At 41.2% G+C, this 17,316-nt stretch overlaps 1 protein-coding gene across 1 annotated transcript in view; it reads left to right on the forward strand.

The window, feature by feature from the left end:
* The window catches only part of LOC148089038 (slit homolog 1 protein-like), a 48,562-nt gene that overhangs the window by 21,700 nt on the left and 9,546 nt on the right, over nt 1–17,316 (forward strand). Inside the window, exons 5-26 of the mRNA XM_087783719.1 lie at nt 6,452–6,523; nt 7,248–7,319; nt 7,387–7,458; nt 7,516–7,679; nt 7,743–7,890; nt 7,944–8,015; nt 8,332–8,403; nt 8,562–8,633; nt 8,717–8,860; nt 10,356–10,519; nt 10,593–10,616; nt 10,768–10,912; nt 11,500–11,574; nt 11,889–12,032; nt 12,111–12,254; nt 13,033–13,199; nt 13,263–13,401; nt 13,524–13,592; nt 15,070–15,141; nt 15,206–15,277; nt 16,442–16,513; nt 16,951–17,114. Coding sequence (XP_087639845.1) covers nt 6,452–6,523; nt 7,248–7,319; nt 7,387–7,458; nt 7,516–7,679; nt 7,743–7,890; nt 7,944–8,015; nt 8,332–8,403; nt 8,562–8,633; nt 8,717–8,860; nt 10,356–10,519; nt 10,593–10,616; nt 10,768–10,912; nt 11,500–11,574; nt 11,889–12,032; nt 12,111–12,254; nt 13,033–13,199; nt 13,263–13,401; nt 13,524–13,592; nt 15,070–15,141; nt 15,206–15,277; nt 16,442–16,513; nt 16,951–17,114 — 2,339 coding nt within the window. The remainder of the gene's footprint in view (nt 1–6,451; nt 6,524–7,247; nt 7,320–7,386; nt 7,459–7,515; nt 7,680–7,742; nt 7,891–7,943; nt 8,016–8,331; nt 8,404–8,561; nt 8,634–8,716; nt 8,861–10,355; nt 10,520–10,592; nt 10,617–10,767; nt 10,913–11,499; nt 11,575–11,888; nt 12,033–12,110; nt 12,255–13,032; nt 13,200–13,262; nt 13,402–13,523; nt 13,593–15,069; nt 15,142–15,205; nt 15,278–16,441; nt 16,514–16,950; nt 17,115–17,316) is intronic.

Raw genomic sequence — 17,316 nt, forward strand, 5'->3', positions numbered from 1 at the left:
ATCTGTCGCACACTTGCAGCAGTATTTAGTCGTAAATTATACCTTTTTTCACACATCGTCTTATTTATGTTTTGACTCCTGATCCTTGAGGATTAATCTTTACTTGGTCAAAATGAGTCACAAACAAAAAAAACAAATAAGGAACTGAACATAAAAAGATCTAGAAAAAAAAAGATAAATGAAATAGATCAGACGAATTAAATTAATATAAATACATTCGAGAAAATAAGAAAAAGGTTTTTAAAAAGTCAATAGTTTATATTTCACTAAGAAGTCCTTGAGGTAGTTAAGAAAACACTAAAATGTAAAAAACACCAACCAGGTCATGTGACTGCCGTGGTGAGAGAAAAGCTTATTGCTTACAAAACCTCACTTTGCTAGTTCAAGTAAGCCCCTCAGTCGTCATGGCAACAGCTGCTTAACGAGCTTGCTGTCATGATTGGCTAGGATGTCGCAGCTTCTTCTTTGTCGACTTCCTTTTGTGGGTTCATACAGGTTCCCCTCCACACCCATACTATTGTGTGTCTGATGTGTGTGTCTCAGCTCCTCCTTTCAGCCTGAGGCAGCGCAGAAGTGATGTGAGACGTTCACCTTGACCGACAGGTGAACCTGGTGGTGAGCAGGTCCGTCAGGTGTTCCTCTTCCCACCATGGATTTATGAGTCCCTGACCACAAATGTCTGGATCACCAGAGTCACTCAAGACATGAACAAATCTCTTGACGTCGTACAAAATGAGTTGCTTCACTTTCGTTACCTTATGATGACAACAATTAAACTATGATGACAACAATTAAACTATGATGACAACAATTAAACTATGATGACATCAATTAAACTATGATGACAACAATAAAACTATGTTGACAACAATTAAACTATGATGACAACAATAAAACTATGATGACATCAATTAAACTATGATGACAACAATAAAACTATGATGAAAACAATAAAACCTATGATGACAACAATAAAACCTATGATGAAAACAATAAAACCTATGATGACAACAATAAAACCTATGATGACAACAATTAAACTATGATGACAACAATTGAACCTATGATGACAACAATTAAACCTATGATGATAACAATTAAACTATGATGACAACAATTAAACCTATGATGAAAACAATAAAACCTATGATGACAACAATAAAACCTATGATGAAAACAATAAAACCTATGATGACAACAATAAAACCTATGATGACAACAATTAAACTATGATGACAACAATTGAACCTATGATGACAACAATTAAACTATGATGACAACAATAAAACCTATGATGACAGCAATTAAACTATGATGACAACAATTGAACCTATGATGACAACAATTAAACTATGATGACAACAATTAAACTATGATGACAACAATTAAACCTTTGATGAAAACAATAAAACCTATGATGACAACAATAAAACCTATGATGACAACAATAAAACCTTTGATGAAAACAATATAACCTATGATGACAACAATAAAACCTATGATGACAACAATTGAACCTATGATGACAACAATTAAACTATGATGACAACAATAAAACCTATGATGACAACAATTAAACTATGATGACAACAATTAAACCTTTGATGAAAACAATAAAACCTATGATGACAACAATAAAACCTATGATGACAACAATAAAACCTATGATGAAAACAATAAAACCTATGATGACAACAATAAAACCTATGATGACAACAATTAAACTATGATGACAACAATAAAACCTATGATGACAACAATTAAACTATGATGACAACAATAAAACCTATGATGACAACAATTGAACCTATGATGACAAAAATTAAACCTATGATGACAACAATTCAACTATGATGACAACAATAAAACCTATGATGACAACAATATAACCTATGATGACAACAATTGAACCTATGATGACAACAATTAAACTATGATGACAACAATTAAACCTATGATGACAACAATTAAACTATGATGACAACAATAAAACCTATGATGACAACAATTAAACTATGATGACAACAATTAAACCTATGATGACAACAATTAAACTAGCATGACAACAATAAAACCTTTGATGACAACAATTAAACTATGATGACAACAATTAAACTATGATGACAACAATTAAACCTATGATGACAACAATTAAACTATGATGACAACAATTAAACCTATGATGAAAACAATATACCTATGATGACAACAATAAAACCTATGATGAAAACAATAAAACCTATGATGACAACAATACAACCTTTGATGACAACAATTAAACTATGATGACAACAATAAAACCTATGATGACAACAATTAAACTATGATGACAACAATAAAACCTATGATGACAACAATTAAACTATGATGACAACAATTAAACTATGATGATAACTATAAAACCTTTGATGACAACAATTAAACTATGATGACAACAATTGAACCTATGATGACAACAATTAAACTATGATGACAACAATAAAACCTATGATGACAACAATTAAACTATGATGACAACAATTGAACCTATGATGACAACAATTAAACTATGATGACAACAATAAAACCTATGATGCCAACAATAAAACCTATGATGACAACAATTAAACTATGATGACAACAATTGAACCTATGATGACAACAATTAAACTATGATGACAACAATAAAACCTATGATGACAACAATAAAACCTATGATGACAACAATTGAACCTATGATGACAACAATTAAAATATGATGACAACAATTAAACTATGATGACAACAATTAAACCTATGATGACAACAATTAAACCTATGATGACAACAATTAAACTATGATGACAACAATAAAACTATGATGACAACAATTAAACTATGATGACAACAATTTAACTATGATGATAACAATTAAACCTATGATGAAAACAATAAAACCTATGATGACAACAATAAAACCTATGATGACAACAATAAAACATATGATGACAACAATTAAACTATGATGACAACAATTGAACCTATGATGACAACAATTAAACTATGATGACAACAATAAAACCTATGATGACAACAATTAAACTATGATGACAACAATTAAACTATGATGACAACAATTAAACCTATGATGACAACAATTAAACTATGATGACAACAATTAAACTATGATGACAACAATTAAACCTATGATGACAACAATTAAACTATGATGACAAAGATTAAACTATGATGACAACAATAAAACTATGATGACAACAATAAAACTACGATGACAATGATTAAAATATGATGACAACAATAAAACTATGATGACAAAGATTAAACTATGATGACAACAATAAAACTATGATGACAAAGATTAAACTATGATGACAACAATAAAACTACTGACAACAATTAAACTATGATGACAAAGATTAAACTATGATGACAACAATAAAACTATGATGACAACAATAAAACTACGATGACAAAGATTAAAATATGATGACAACAATAAAACTATGATGACAACAATTAAACTATGATGACAACAATAAAACTATGATGACAAAGATTAAACTATGATGACAACAATAAAACTATGATGACAAAGATTAAAATATGATGACAACAATAAAACTATGATGACAAAGATTAAACTATGATGACAAAGATTAAACTATGATGACAACAATAAAACTATGATGACAACAATTAAACTATGATGACAAAGATTAAACTATGATGACAACAATAAAACTATGATGACAAAGATTAAACTATGATGACATAAGTGGTGACAACAATGACATTCATGATGATATAAAGACATTCATGACGACAACAATGTTATTCATGATGACAACAAGACGTTTGTGACGACAACAATGACATTAGTGACGACAACAATGACATTAGTGACGCAACAATGACATTTGTGACGACAACATTAGTGAGAGTTAAAGGATGAGATCATATAGATCCTGGAACATCTCCATGGTAACTGATGTCCAAACATATCCCATTTTCTTCTATCCTGCAATAGGACTCTGGTGTGTGTTTATTCGCACATTAGTGTTCACGTGACCTCAGGTGTGTTTGATCATTTCTCACTTCACAACATCTAATTGTTGGTTTGCTTCTCTAGTCAAGAGAAACAAACCAACGGGCGACACAAGTCCTGAAAACCATTAAATATAAAGAACACTAAAGGTCTATCTGCCTGTTTAACATTGAGGCAGAAGATCCAAACACTTTCCTCCTCAGTGGTGGAATCAGTCTAAAGTCAATGTTACGAGATGATGAAGAGGTAATTAGACGTCGTAAACAAACTTGTTCGACAGTTGAGGGAATATATTTTACGTGGCGCAACTTCTCTGTGGTTTTAGTTGGGATTCCGGTTGACTCCCATTTCCTCCGAGATGCTCGTCAAGTATGACCTTTCTCTGCGGCGTCTGAAGGTTTATGGACGCATCTGTTCCTGCTTGACTTGCTTTCATCTGAGGCCTTTTGTGCGGTTCCTCGTCCAACTTTCTGCTCCGACAGGAAGTCGTGTTTTCTTAGCTCCGGCACCGGCGGGGTGTTTGTTCTGTGGCGGCGGCTGGATTTTCCCAGAAAGTTCTGCTGCTGCCCGCGGCTACGCTAACTGCTTCTGCTGTTGTTCTTGAGCTCAGCCGGAACCACGACCAGGGTCTTCTCCACGTGTTAGGAGCGGGAAGTTCTGAAGATCCGGGATGTTTTCTTTGTTTTTGAAATCTAAAGTAATCCACGCGTCAACTGAAAATATTTTTTGACTATATACTGTATATAAAAATATATAATGTTGAATTGCTTTGAACTTATTTTTTTTAATTTTGACTTCCTCATGTTTGTCGTGAGTTTTTTGCTGATAGTGAGTGTGTGTGTGTGTGTGTGTGTTTCTCTTCTCGTTCGTCTACACAATTCTCTGGTGGTTCAACTGACGTTGTCACGAGTTTGACGATGTAAAGTATTTTCAAAAATTGTTCTGCATCTAGTATTTATTTTAATTTCTGGACCAATCAGAAGTTAGGATACTGAATGACTGCTACAGAAAGAGCCAAAGAATACAGTTGATGATAGAGATGTTCAACTGGGGAGGAGGCCACGGGCCAGACCCGGGAAACACACTTGATGTGAAAAGGTCTGTGAGGTCGGTGAGAGAAACTTAAGCAGCATTCCTTTGACCCCGCTGTGACCCCAGGTGGCGCTGATGGAGGAGTCAGAGTGAGTGGGAAAGTTAAACTTTCTCACTGTGACGAGCGAGTGAATAAAAGAGGTTGAAGGAGAGCAAATATTCTGATGAGCCACTGTCTCTCTCTCTCTCACACACACACACACACACACACACACACACACACACACACGCACACACACACACACACACACACACACACACACACACACACACACACACACACACACAGACAGACCTACTTCACAACCAAATCTTGACGACAGAAAGTGAAGGAATTTTTAATAAGTCTCTGCTTTTGTATTTGTGTGTGTCTACTTGTCTCAATGTGTGTGTGTGCTTCGTCTTGAGTATTCGTGTGTCCCTATTGTGCATTTGTTTCTGCCTCCTCTTCTTTGAGTGTGTATCTGTATGTTTTTTCGTGTGTATCTTTTTATGTTTCTGTGTGTCTTCATTTTGGTTTGTGTGTTTTGTGCTTCTTGTTCGTGTGTCTGCGACTTGTATTTGTGTCCTTTTATTTCACGTGTCCCTCTGTGTTTGTGTGTGTGTGTGTGTTTCTCTTATATTTGTCTGTGTGTTTTCTCATGCAAGATTCATGAGCATTACTACAGATCAGCCTGGAGTAACATTCGTATACAGTCGAGCCTAAGTTTCTTGTAGCACTGTGAGGTCGTCTTTGTGGACCTCTTTAAACATACAAACACACACTAACACACACACATTTGGACGCTCGAAAAAATGTGAACACAAGAAGACAGTTTTTCTCTCTCACACACTCTCAGGATTGACACTTCTTTTCCGACTAAATTTGGATCCGGTCATGAAGCTGCACTTGTGTTCTCGTGATCTCTCTGGACCTCCAGACGCTCGGCATCATTACAGACGCTTTGATCACAATCACGACATCACTTCCTGTCAGAGTGGTTTCCTCTAGAGGCTGCACAGACGACAGTTTAGACAGAAATCTTTATTTATTTATTTTTTTTATGGTTCTTTGGTCCAATCAGAGTTTCTGATTCTCACACAAACATGACAGATAACAGGCGTCACACACTCACAAAAATACATTACATAAATACTCAAGATGACATCACACAAACAAAGAACTACACATGCAGTGAATTCACTTAAAGACACACAATCATGGAGCCGCACTGAAGACAAAAACACACACCAAAAACATACTGCAAACACAAAGATACACACTAGATAACAAATACAAAGGGAATAGAAAAAAAGAAGTTGATTTGTGTCTCAAAAATATTGTCTTGTCTGCAGAGATCTGAGTGAGAACTTCATCCAGGCGGTTCCACGAAGAGCTTTCAGAGGAGCCACTGAGCTGAAGAACCTGTGAGAACACACTCTCACACACACATGCACACACACACATCCATGCACACATCAGCACACTTACACTCAGACTCAAACACTCTTACTCACTCACACATACACACCGAAAAAACACGCACATTCACACACACTGATGCGCAGACACACACAAACACAAACTCACTCTAACACACACGTACATGCCCACACATGTAAACGCACACAGAGAAAACACACACACAAATACAAACATTAACATGCTCGAAAAAAACAAACTCTCATACACACTCTAAAAACACACACACGCTCTTTCTCTCACACACACGAATACACACACTAACACACACTCTTTCTCTCACACACACACTAACACACACTCTTTCTCTCACACACACACAAATACACACACTAACACACGCTCTTTCTCTCACACACATTAACACACGCTCACAAACACACACTCTTTCTCTCACACACACATGAATACACACACTAACACACGCTCTTTCTCTCACACACACACTAACACACGCTCTTTCTCTCACACACACACTAACACACACTCTTTCTCTCACACACACACTAACACACGCTCTTTCGTTCACACACACTAACACATGCTCTTTTTTTCACACACACACAAATACACATGCTCATAAACACACACTCTTTCTCTCTCTCACACACACACACACACACACACACACGCTCACAAACACACACCTAAATGCACTCTCTGTTGCAGTCAACTGGACAAGAACCACATCAGCTGTGTGGAGGAGGGTGCGTTCAGGGCCCTGCGCTCTCTGGAAGTCCTGTGAGTGTCTTCAGAACGGACCGTTCCGTGGTGCCTTCAGGGTCTGATGGTCTCCTGTGTGTTCCAGGACTCTCAACAACAACAACATCAGCAGCATCCCAGTGTCCAGCTTCAACCACATGCCAAAGCTGCGCACCTTGTATGTTCCCCCCCGTACTCCCAGCATGCCTCAGTTCTGACACTCCTGTCTCTGCAGCCGACTTCACTCCAACTCGCTGCGCTGCGACTGCCACCTGGCCTGGCTGTCGCCGTGGTTACGGCAGCGCTCGGCCCTCGGCCTCTTCACCCAGTGCAGTTCCCCTCCGGCCCTGCGGGGGCTCAACCTGGCCGAGCTACGCAAGAGTGATTTCGCCTGCTCAGGTACACAAAAACATACACAGACTCACACGTACACACACACAAACAACAAATCCTTTCTCTTAGGAAATGGTGGCTCGGCGTTCGTGCAGCCCTGCAGCCTGGCGTCCGGCTCGTGTCCGCCCATGTGCACCTGCAGTAACAGCATCGTGGACTGTAGGGGGCGTGGCCTCACCGCCATCCCCGCCCACTTACCTGAGGCCATGACGGAGATGTGAGTTGGACTCAGAAGCCTCTCGGACGAACGCTGACCTTCTTTCCCCTCAGACGTCTGGAGCAGAACGGGATCAAGTCCGTCCCTCCAGGAGCCTTCTCCTCCTACAAGAAGCTTCGACGGATGTAAGTCTCCTCCTCTTCTCCTCCTCTTCTCCTCCTCTTCTCCTCCTCTTCTCCTCCTCTTCTCCTCCTCTTCTCCTCCTCTTCTCCTCCTGGACCTGGAGAAGGAAGAAAATACGGAATATCGGAAGTGAAAGGAATGATTAGAGGTTGAAATTGAGACACATGAATCGATAAATAGGAAAGGGGATCATGAAGATAGACTTCCGGGAGGAAGAGGGAGAGATAAGGGAAGGATAGAAAGTTGGATTATTCTGAAGGAAGGATAGAACGGAGTGAAGAGAGATGAGAAGAGACGCTGATGATGTTTGTCTTGCAGCGACCTGAGCAACAACCATATCTCGGAAATCGCTCCTGACGCCTTCCACGGACTGCGAGCACTCAACTCTCTGTGAGTGACACGTCTGTGGTGCGTTCACTGGACTGTCCTTGCCAATGTGTGTGCGTGTGTGCGTGTGCGTGTGCGTGTGCGTGTGCGTGTGCGTGTGCGTGTGCGTGTGCGTGTGCGTGTGCGTGTGCGTGTGCGTGTGCGCGTGTGTGTGTGTGCAGTGTCCTGTACGGCAACAAGATCACAGAGCTGCCCAGCGGAGTGTTCGACAGTCTCTCTTCTCTGGAGCTGCTGTGAGTAACACACGTCAGTCAACAGACTCACAATCTACTGCAGGTTTGTGAGTGTTGTGTTGTGTTGTGTTGTGCGTCCGCAGGTTGTTGAACGCCAACAAGATCCACTGTGTACGAGCGAACACCTTCAAGGACCTGGAGAACCTGAACCTGCTGTCCCTGTACGACAACAAGATCCAGAGTCTGGCTAAAGGAACCTTCAACTCACTGCACAGCATCCAGACACTGTGAGGACACACACACACACACGGACGCAGGCACGCACACACATATACATACATGCACACACACACACACATGGTCGCAGGCACGCACACACATATACATGCATGCACAAACACCCATATACATACACGCACACACACATGCATCAACACAAATATACACGCACAAACACACACACACACATATACATACATGCACAAACACACATATACATACCCGCACACACACACACACAAACATATACATACATGCACAAACACACATATACATACCCGCACACACACACACACAAACATATACATATATGCACAAACACACATATACATACCCGCACAAACACACACACATATACATACATGCACAAACACACATATACATACCCGCACACACACACACACAAACATATCCATACATGCACAAACATACATATACATACCCGCACACACACACAAACATATACATATATGCACAAACACACATATACATACCCGCACAAACACACACACATATACATACATGCACAAACACACATATACATACCCGCACACACACACACACACACACACATATACATACATGCACAAACACGCATATATATACAGTATATACCCGCACACTTGCATGCATGAACGCAAATATACATACACGCACACATACAGACACACACATATAAATACATGCACAAACACGCATATACATACCCGCACACACACACACACACACATATACATACATGCACAAACATGCATATACATACCCGCACACACACACACACAAACATATACATTCATTCACAAACACACATATATATATATACCCGCACACACACACACACACATATACATACATGCACAAACACACATATACATACCCACACACACACACACACACACACACATATACATACATGCACAAACACACATATACATACCCGCACACACACACACACACACCCATATACATACATGCACAAACACACATATACATACCCGCACACACACACACACAAACATACATTCATGCACAAACACGCATATATATATATACCCGCACACTTACATGCATGAACGCAAATATACATACACGCACACACACAGACACACACATATAAATATATGCACAAACACACATATACATACACGCACACATGCATGCACAATAATTAAATAATTAAAAACATAAATTCAACAACATAAAAGTTTCAACATTTGACATTTTAAATTCAACCATTCAATATTCTGATGATACTAAATCACAAAAATGATTTTATGATAAAACACAAGAGTCTACACACTTTTGCACGCACAAAAAGTAATGTTTTATTACACAAACAGTGGAGATGAAGACACAAATATGTGAACACACAAACTCTCACGTCCTTTTACAAACCAACAACTTTAGGTGTTCACACTAAACTGGTTCCTGCAACACAATTGAACAAGACACACATCAAAGAAAGAAGTTGTGATCGTTACTGACGCGCAAAACTCCCATCAGCCACTTGGCTCAGAACCCGTTTGTGTGCGACTGTAACGTCAAGTGGCTCGCCGACTTCCTGCGCTCCAACCCCATCGAGACCAGCGGCGCCCGCTGCGCCAGCCCTCGCCGCCTCGCCAACAAGCGCATCGCCCAGATCAAGAGCGGGAAGTTCCGCTGCTCAGGTGCGTGGACGCGTGTGTGTGTGTCGTCGCTGTCGTCGGCGATTGTGTTGACGCGTCTCTCTTGTCTCCGCAGCCAAGGAGCAGTACTACGTGCCAGGTCAGTCACGTGACCGACTTTACTTCAGACGTGTCTATGGGCGTCTAGCTATACTCCTCCTTCCTTGTAAAAATATCAATCTTCACGAATCGAATGATACTTATGGACTTTTTTGAGTTGTGTCGACCGTTTGCGTGTCGTTGTGTTGCAGGTGCAGAGGATCGCCGTCTGAGTTACGAGTGCAACAGTAAACCTGTGTGTCCGGCCAAGTGTCGCTGCGAGGCCAACGTGGTCGACTGTTCCAACCTGAGGCTCACAAAGTTCCCGGAACATCTCCCGTCGTCCACGGAGGAGCTGTGAGACACACACACTACACACATAGCCATACAAATAGCAGCTCAAACAACAAACACATGAAAATACACACATTCATAAGAACCATAAACCTACAATTAAAAAACACCACAAACACAATCACAGTAAGACAATTTGCACAATAATGAAAAAAAAACATTTTCAGACACAAACACAAAAAGTCAATAATGGACACACGTGTGCACCAATCAAAAATAGACACACACATGTCAAGCAAGTGCATCAATACAAAGACACACAATGAAGTTTACCTCCAGCAACACACACAATAAAAGCATGGTGATTGTCATCATTATAACAAATCGTTTTATAAGAATTTTGGTCATATTAATTGATTAGATGTTTCATATTCGAGTTGGTTTGATAATTATTTAAAATAATACGTTAATTGATTTTCTCGACGGGTTGTCTTCCCTGTGGTTTCTATATTCGCCACTAGAGGGAGACACACAATAGTCAACTCGTGTAATCTTCAACTACTTACATGAAACAAGTCAAGTATCCTCCCTGAGTGTGTATATTGTGACACACACACACACGCTCTGAAGATGTTGTGTTATCGTGGCAGGAGACTCAACAACAACGATCTGTCTGTGTTGGAGGCTACGGGAGCCTTCAAGGGTCTGAACCAGCTGAAGAAGATGTAGGTCGCTCACCCATATTGGCCTTCAGCTCATACACTCTTTTATTATCCTCCTCCTTCACTTATGTATTCCTTTGTTATTATTATCGTTTTCTTTATTCTTTTGACAACATTTCTCTTTTTGTTTCATTTCTTTTCCACTTGTTTTGTCTTTCGTTTATTGATTCATTCTTTTCCGCTTTGACTGATTCTTTTTACATAATATTTTTTTTTTTCTATTTCTTATTCAGTCAAATCTCTGACACGTAACCATAAATACTTTCAGGCCTTCGTCACTTGTTTTCTCCGTCTGACTGTTTTTCTTGTCCTGTCAGTAACCTGAGCAACAACAAGATCTCGGAGATCGAGGACGGAGCGTTCGACGGCGCCTCGTCCGCGGTGGAGCTTCACCTGACGGCCAATCACCTGGAGTCGGTCCGAGGGAGCATGTTCCGAGGGGCCGAGGGTCTGCGGATGCTGTGAGAGCCTCACGCCTGCGAGCTGCTGCTGCTGCAGTCGCACAACTCATCTTCACTCTGTGTGTGTGTGTGTGTTAGGATGCTGCGCAACAACAAGATCCGCTGCATCCACAACAGCAGCTTCACCGGACTCACAAACGTCCGACTGCTGTCGCTGTACGACAACCAGTTGAACACAATCCTGCCGGGAGCCTTCGACGCACTGCCACACCTGAGTACACTGTAGGACGCACACAAACACCTACACAAATGCAAAAAACACCAGCATTGAAACACACAGACACACATATACAGACACACAACTTCACACATGCATGTTATACAAACACATATCCAGGGGGAATACATACACAACACTACCCATACGCACATGTTCACGGACACACAACTTTCACTCATACAAACATATGCGTTTGCACACAAAAACATTTTCAGATGCAATCACACACAAGCACAAAATTACACACACACACAAATGATAAAAGAAGACATGTTCACAAACACACAACTTTCATCCATACAAACGTATACATTTCTATACCAACACAAATAAAAATACACAACTACACACACTCACACATGGTCAAAACAAACATGTTCACAGACGCACAACTTTCACTCATACAAGCATATGCGTTCATACACAAACACACATCCAGCTACAAATACACACAACTACACACACTAGGTCAAAGCAAACATGTTCACAGACACACAACTTGCACACATACAAACACATAAGTCTATACACAATCACACATTCAGATCAAAACACACATAAGCAAAAAACTACACACACACAAATGATCAACGCGAACATGTACAAAAACACACAACTTTCACACATACAAACATATGCATTTATACACAAACACACATCCAGATACAAACACACAAAATAACACAAACACACATCCAGATACAAACACACAAAAGAACACAGACGCGGTCAAAGCATGTTCACAGACACACAACACTGACTCACTACTGACCCCTGCAGGAACCTGCTGTCCAACCCCTTCACCTGCGACTGCCGGCTCTCCTGGTTCGGGGCCTGGCTCAGGAGCCGCAGGATTGTGACCGGCAACCCTCGCTGTCAAGGCCCCGCCTTCCTCCGGGAAATCCCCCTGCAGGACGTGGCCGCCCCAGACTTCCGCTGCGACGACGGTACGACACACGAGGGGTCGCGCGAGGTCACGCTCCGCGTCTCACCCGGTCGTGTCTCCGCAGGTCCGGTGCTGGACGACAGCAGCTGCTCTTCGGCGCCACCATGTCCGTCTCAGTGCACCTGCATGGACACGGTGGTGCGCTGCAGCAACAAACACCTGGCGCTCCTGCCCAAAGGACTTCCTCGGAATGTGACCGAGCTGTGAGTCAGAGGTCAAGCTTTAGGTTGTGGAACTTTTATGAGGCGTCGTTTATAAGTCACACCAGCAGGGGGCGCTACAGCCACACCTTTGTGTCTGGAGGTTCAAATGTGTGTCCCCGCAGGTACCTGGACGGAAACCAGTTCACCAGTGTCCCCAAAGAGTTGTCGTCGCTCAAGTACCTGCAGCTGGTGTAAGCAACATTGTCGCACACTGTTGTGTGTCTGTGTGTGAGTCGGAACATGTGTGTCTGTGTGTGAGTCTGAACATCTGTGTCTAAACATGTGTGTCTGTGTGTGAGACTGAACATGTGTCTGAGTGAGTCTGAACATGTGTCTGTGTGAGTCTGAACATGTGTGCCTGTGTAAACATGTGTGTCAATGTGTGTGTCTGAACATGTGTGTCTGTGTAAACATGTGTGTCAATGTGTGTGTCTGAACATGTGTGCCTGTGTAAACATGTGTGTCAATGTGTGTGTCTGAACATGTGTGTCTGAACATGTGTGTCTGTGTAAACATGTCTGTCAATGTGTGTGTCTGAACATGTGTGTCTGTGTAAACATGTGTGTCAATGTGTGTGTCTGAACATGTGTGTCTGTGTAAACATGTGTGTCAGTGTGTGTGTCTGAACATGTGTGTCTATGTGTGTCTTAACGTGCGTGTCTGTGTGAACATGTGTGTCTTAACATGTGTGTCTATGTGTGTCTGAACATGTGTGTCTGTGTAAACGTGTGTCAATGTGTGTGTCTGAACATGTGTGTCTGTGTAAACATGTCTGTCAATGTGTGTGTCTGAACATGTGTGCCTGTGTAAACATGTGTGTCAATGTGTGTGTCTGAACATGTGTGTCTGTGTAAACATGTGTGTCAGTGTGTGTGTCTGAACATGTGTGTCTATGTGTGTCTTAACATGTGTGTCTATTAGTGTCTTAACATGTGTTTCTGTGTAAACATGTGTGTCTATGTGTGTCTGTGTAAACATGTGTGTCTTAACATGTGTGTCTATGTGTGTCTTAACGTGCGTGTCTGTGTAAACATGTTTGTCTTAACATGTGTGTCTGTGTAAACATGTGTGTCTATGTGTGTCTTAACATGTGTGTCTTTGTAAACATGTGTGTCTGTGTAAACGTGTGTGTCTATGTGTGTCTTAACATGTGTGTCTGTGTAAACATGTGTGTCTATGTGTGTCTTAACATGTGTGTCTGTGTAAACATGTGTGTCTATGTGTGTCTTAACATGTGTGTCTTTGTAAACATGTGTGTCTGTGAAAACGTGTGTGTCTATGTGTGTCTTAATGTGTGTGTCTGTGTAAAAATGTGTGCACCTGAACTTGAAAGTTTTTGTGTGTCTAAACATGTTTGTCTTAACATGTGTGTCTGTATAAACGTGTGTGTCTGTGTGCATCTGAAGGTGTGTGTCTGTGTAAACATGTGTGTCTGTGTGTGTCCGAACATATGTGTCTGTGTGCGTCTGAACATGTGTGTCTGTGTATACACGTGTGTCTGTGTAAACATGTGTGTCTGTGTGTGTCTGAACATGTGTGTCTGTGTATACATGTGTGTCTGTGTAAACATGTGTGTCTGAACATGTGTGTCTGTGTAAACATGTGTGACTGTGTGTGTCTGAACATGTGTGTCTGAACATGTGTGCTTCTGCACTTGTGTGTCTGCAGGGATCTGAGCAACAACAAAATCAACACCCTGCTGGACGACTCCTTCTCCAACATGAGTCAGCTGACCACACTGTGAGTCGCACACTTGAATCACCGCTGGACTGTCGTCTGATGCAGGAATGTCTTGTCTCTCCAGGATCCTCAGCTACAACGCTCTGCGCTGCCTCCCTCCTCTGTCGCTCAGTGGACTGAAATCTCTGCGACTGCTGTGAGGAAACAAAACTGTTACATGTTCACACAAACACACATCGATTTATGCCTCACTAACACAGACACACACATATGTATGTAAAACACACAAACATGAAATATGTAACTTTACAAACACTCACAAAGGATCTCATGCACACACCCACACTAACAAAAATCGTAAGCACACTCACTCAAGAAACCTTTGGCAAGCACACACACAAATACAAAACACACACAAGAAACCTTTGGCACGCAGTAACACAAAAGGAACCTCTTTCAACCACAAACATATTCGCACTCAGACATATACGTACATATATATATGAACCCTTTTGCATACACACACATAAAGACACACATAAATATATGAACCCTTTTGCTTGCACACACATACACACACAAACACACATAAATATATGAAACCTTTTTGCATGCACACACTTACACAAACACGCACACATATACAGTATATGAACCATTTTGCTTGCACACACATACACACACAAACACACATAAATATATGAAACCTTTTTGCATGCACACACTTACACAAACACGCACACATATACAGTATATGAACCATTTTGCTTGCAGACACACATGCACACACACAATAAACCTCTTGCACGCACACACCTACAAACAGACATAAGGAACATCTTGCGTACTAAAAAACAGAAGCACTCACTCGCACATACACACTGTCATCCAATATGAACCCTTTTTTCTTGCACACACATAAACAGACACACACACAATAAACTTCTTTAACGCGCGCACACACACACACACACACACACATATATATAAACAGACACACACACAATAAACTTCTTTAACTCGCGCGCACACACACACACACACACACACACACACAACCACACACACACACACACACACACATATATAAACAGACACACACACAATAAACTTCTTTAATGCGCGTGCACACACACACACACACACATATATATAAACAGACACACACACAATAAACTTCTTTAACGCGCACACACACACAACCACAACCACACAAAACCACACACACACACACACACACACACACACACACACACACACACACACACACACACACACACACACACACACACACACACACGCGGTTCTCCAGTCCACTGAGACGTTTGACTTGTACTTGACCCTTTCATCTCTGTTGCAGTTCTCTCCATGGCAACGACATCTCGGAGCTTCAGCAGGGAATCTTCAGTGACGTGACTTCACTCTCTCACCTGTAAGACTCACACACACACACACAGGCACACAGACACACACACACACTTTGATAAACATGGCAACTGCAGGGTCAGTCCAGACAGTACTAGGTCAGTGTGTGTGTGTGTGTGTGTTTTTGTGTATCACTGCTCAGAGTGCGATAATGATGATGACTTGTCGATGAAGAAAATCAAAGATTTTATTTTTTTCATTCAACATGAATTATTTCTGCGTTTGTCTCCAGAACCTTCCTTGACTTTCAAAAAGTTTCTGATGTAGAAAAAAAAGTGTATTTGTTTTTTTTCTTATTTGCAATTAATTCCCTCTGATGAAGCGCACGAGAGCACCCTCCAGTGGCAGAAAGAAACACTGCAACATCGCGTATTACTAAAGATAATAACAATGTAGTCAGTTTGGGGGTCTTTAACGGAGGGTCCCGACTGTCCTTGTCTTCAGGGCGATCGGGGCGAACCCGCTGTTCTGCGACTGCCGGCTGCTGTGGCTCTCGGACTGGGTGAAGAGCGGCTACAAGGAGCCCGGCATCGCCCGCTGCGCCGGACCGGCAGGCATGGAGGGCAAGCTGCTGCTGACCACGCCCGCCGACAAGTTCCAGTGTCTGGGTGAGCAGTTTGACACCCTGGGGAAAAAATATATATATATTGAATATTACCAGCACATACAGGGTCTTAAAACAGGGAATTTAAAATGGATATGTAATTAATTAATTGATGATTTAAAGATATTTTTATAAGGTCACAAATGGAAATGTTCAAATATGACAAGTGAAGGTCATTAAAAGAACGATTCATTGGATCATTACAC

Source organism: Callionymus lyra, chromosome 1, assembly GCF_982586985.1.
Source record: "Callionymus lyra chromosome 1, fCalLyr1.hap1.1, whole genome shotgun sequence".
Lineage (NCBI taxonomy): Eukaryota > Metazoa > Chordata > Actinopteri > Syngnathiformes > Callionymidae > Callionymus > Callionymus lyra.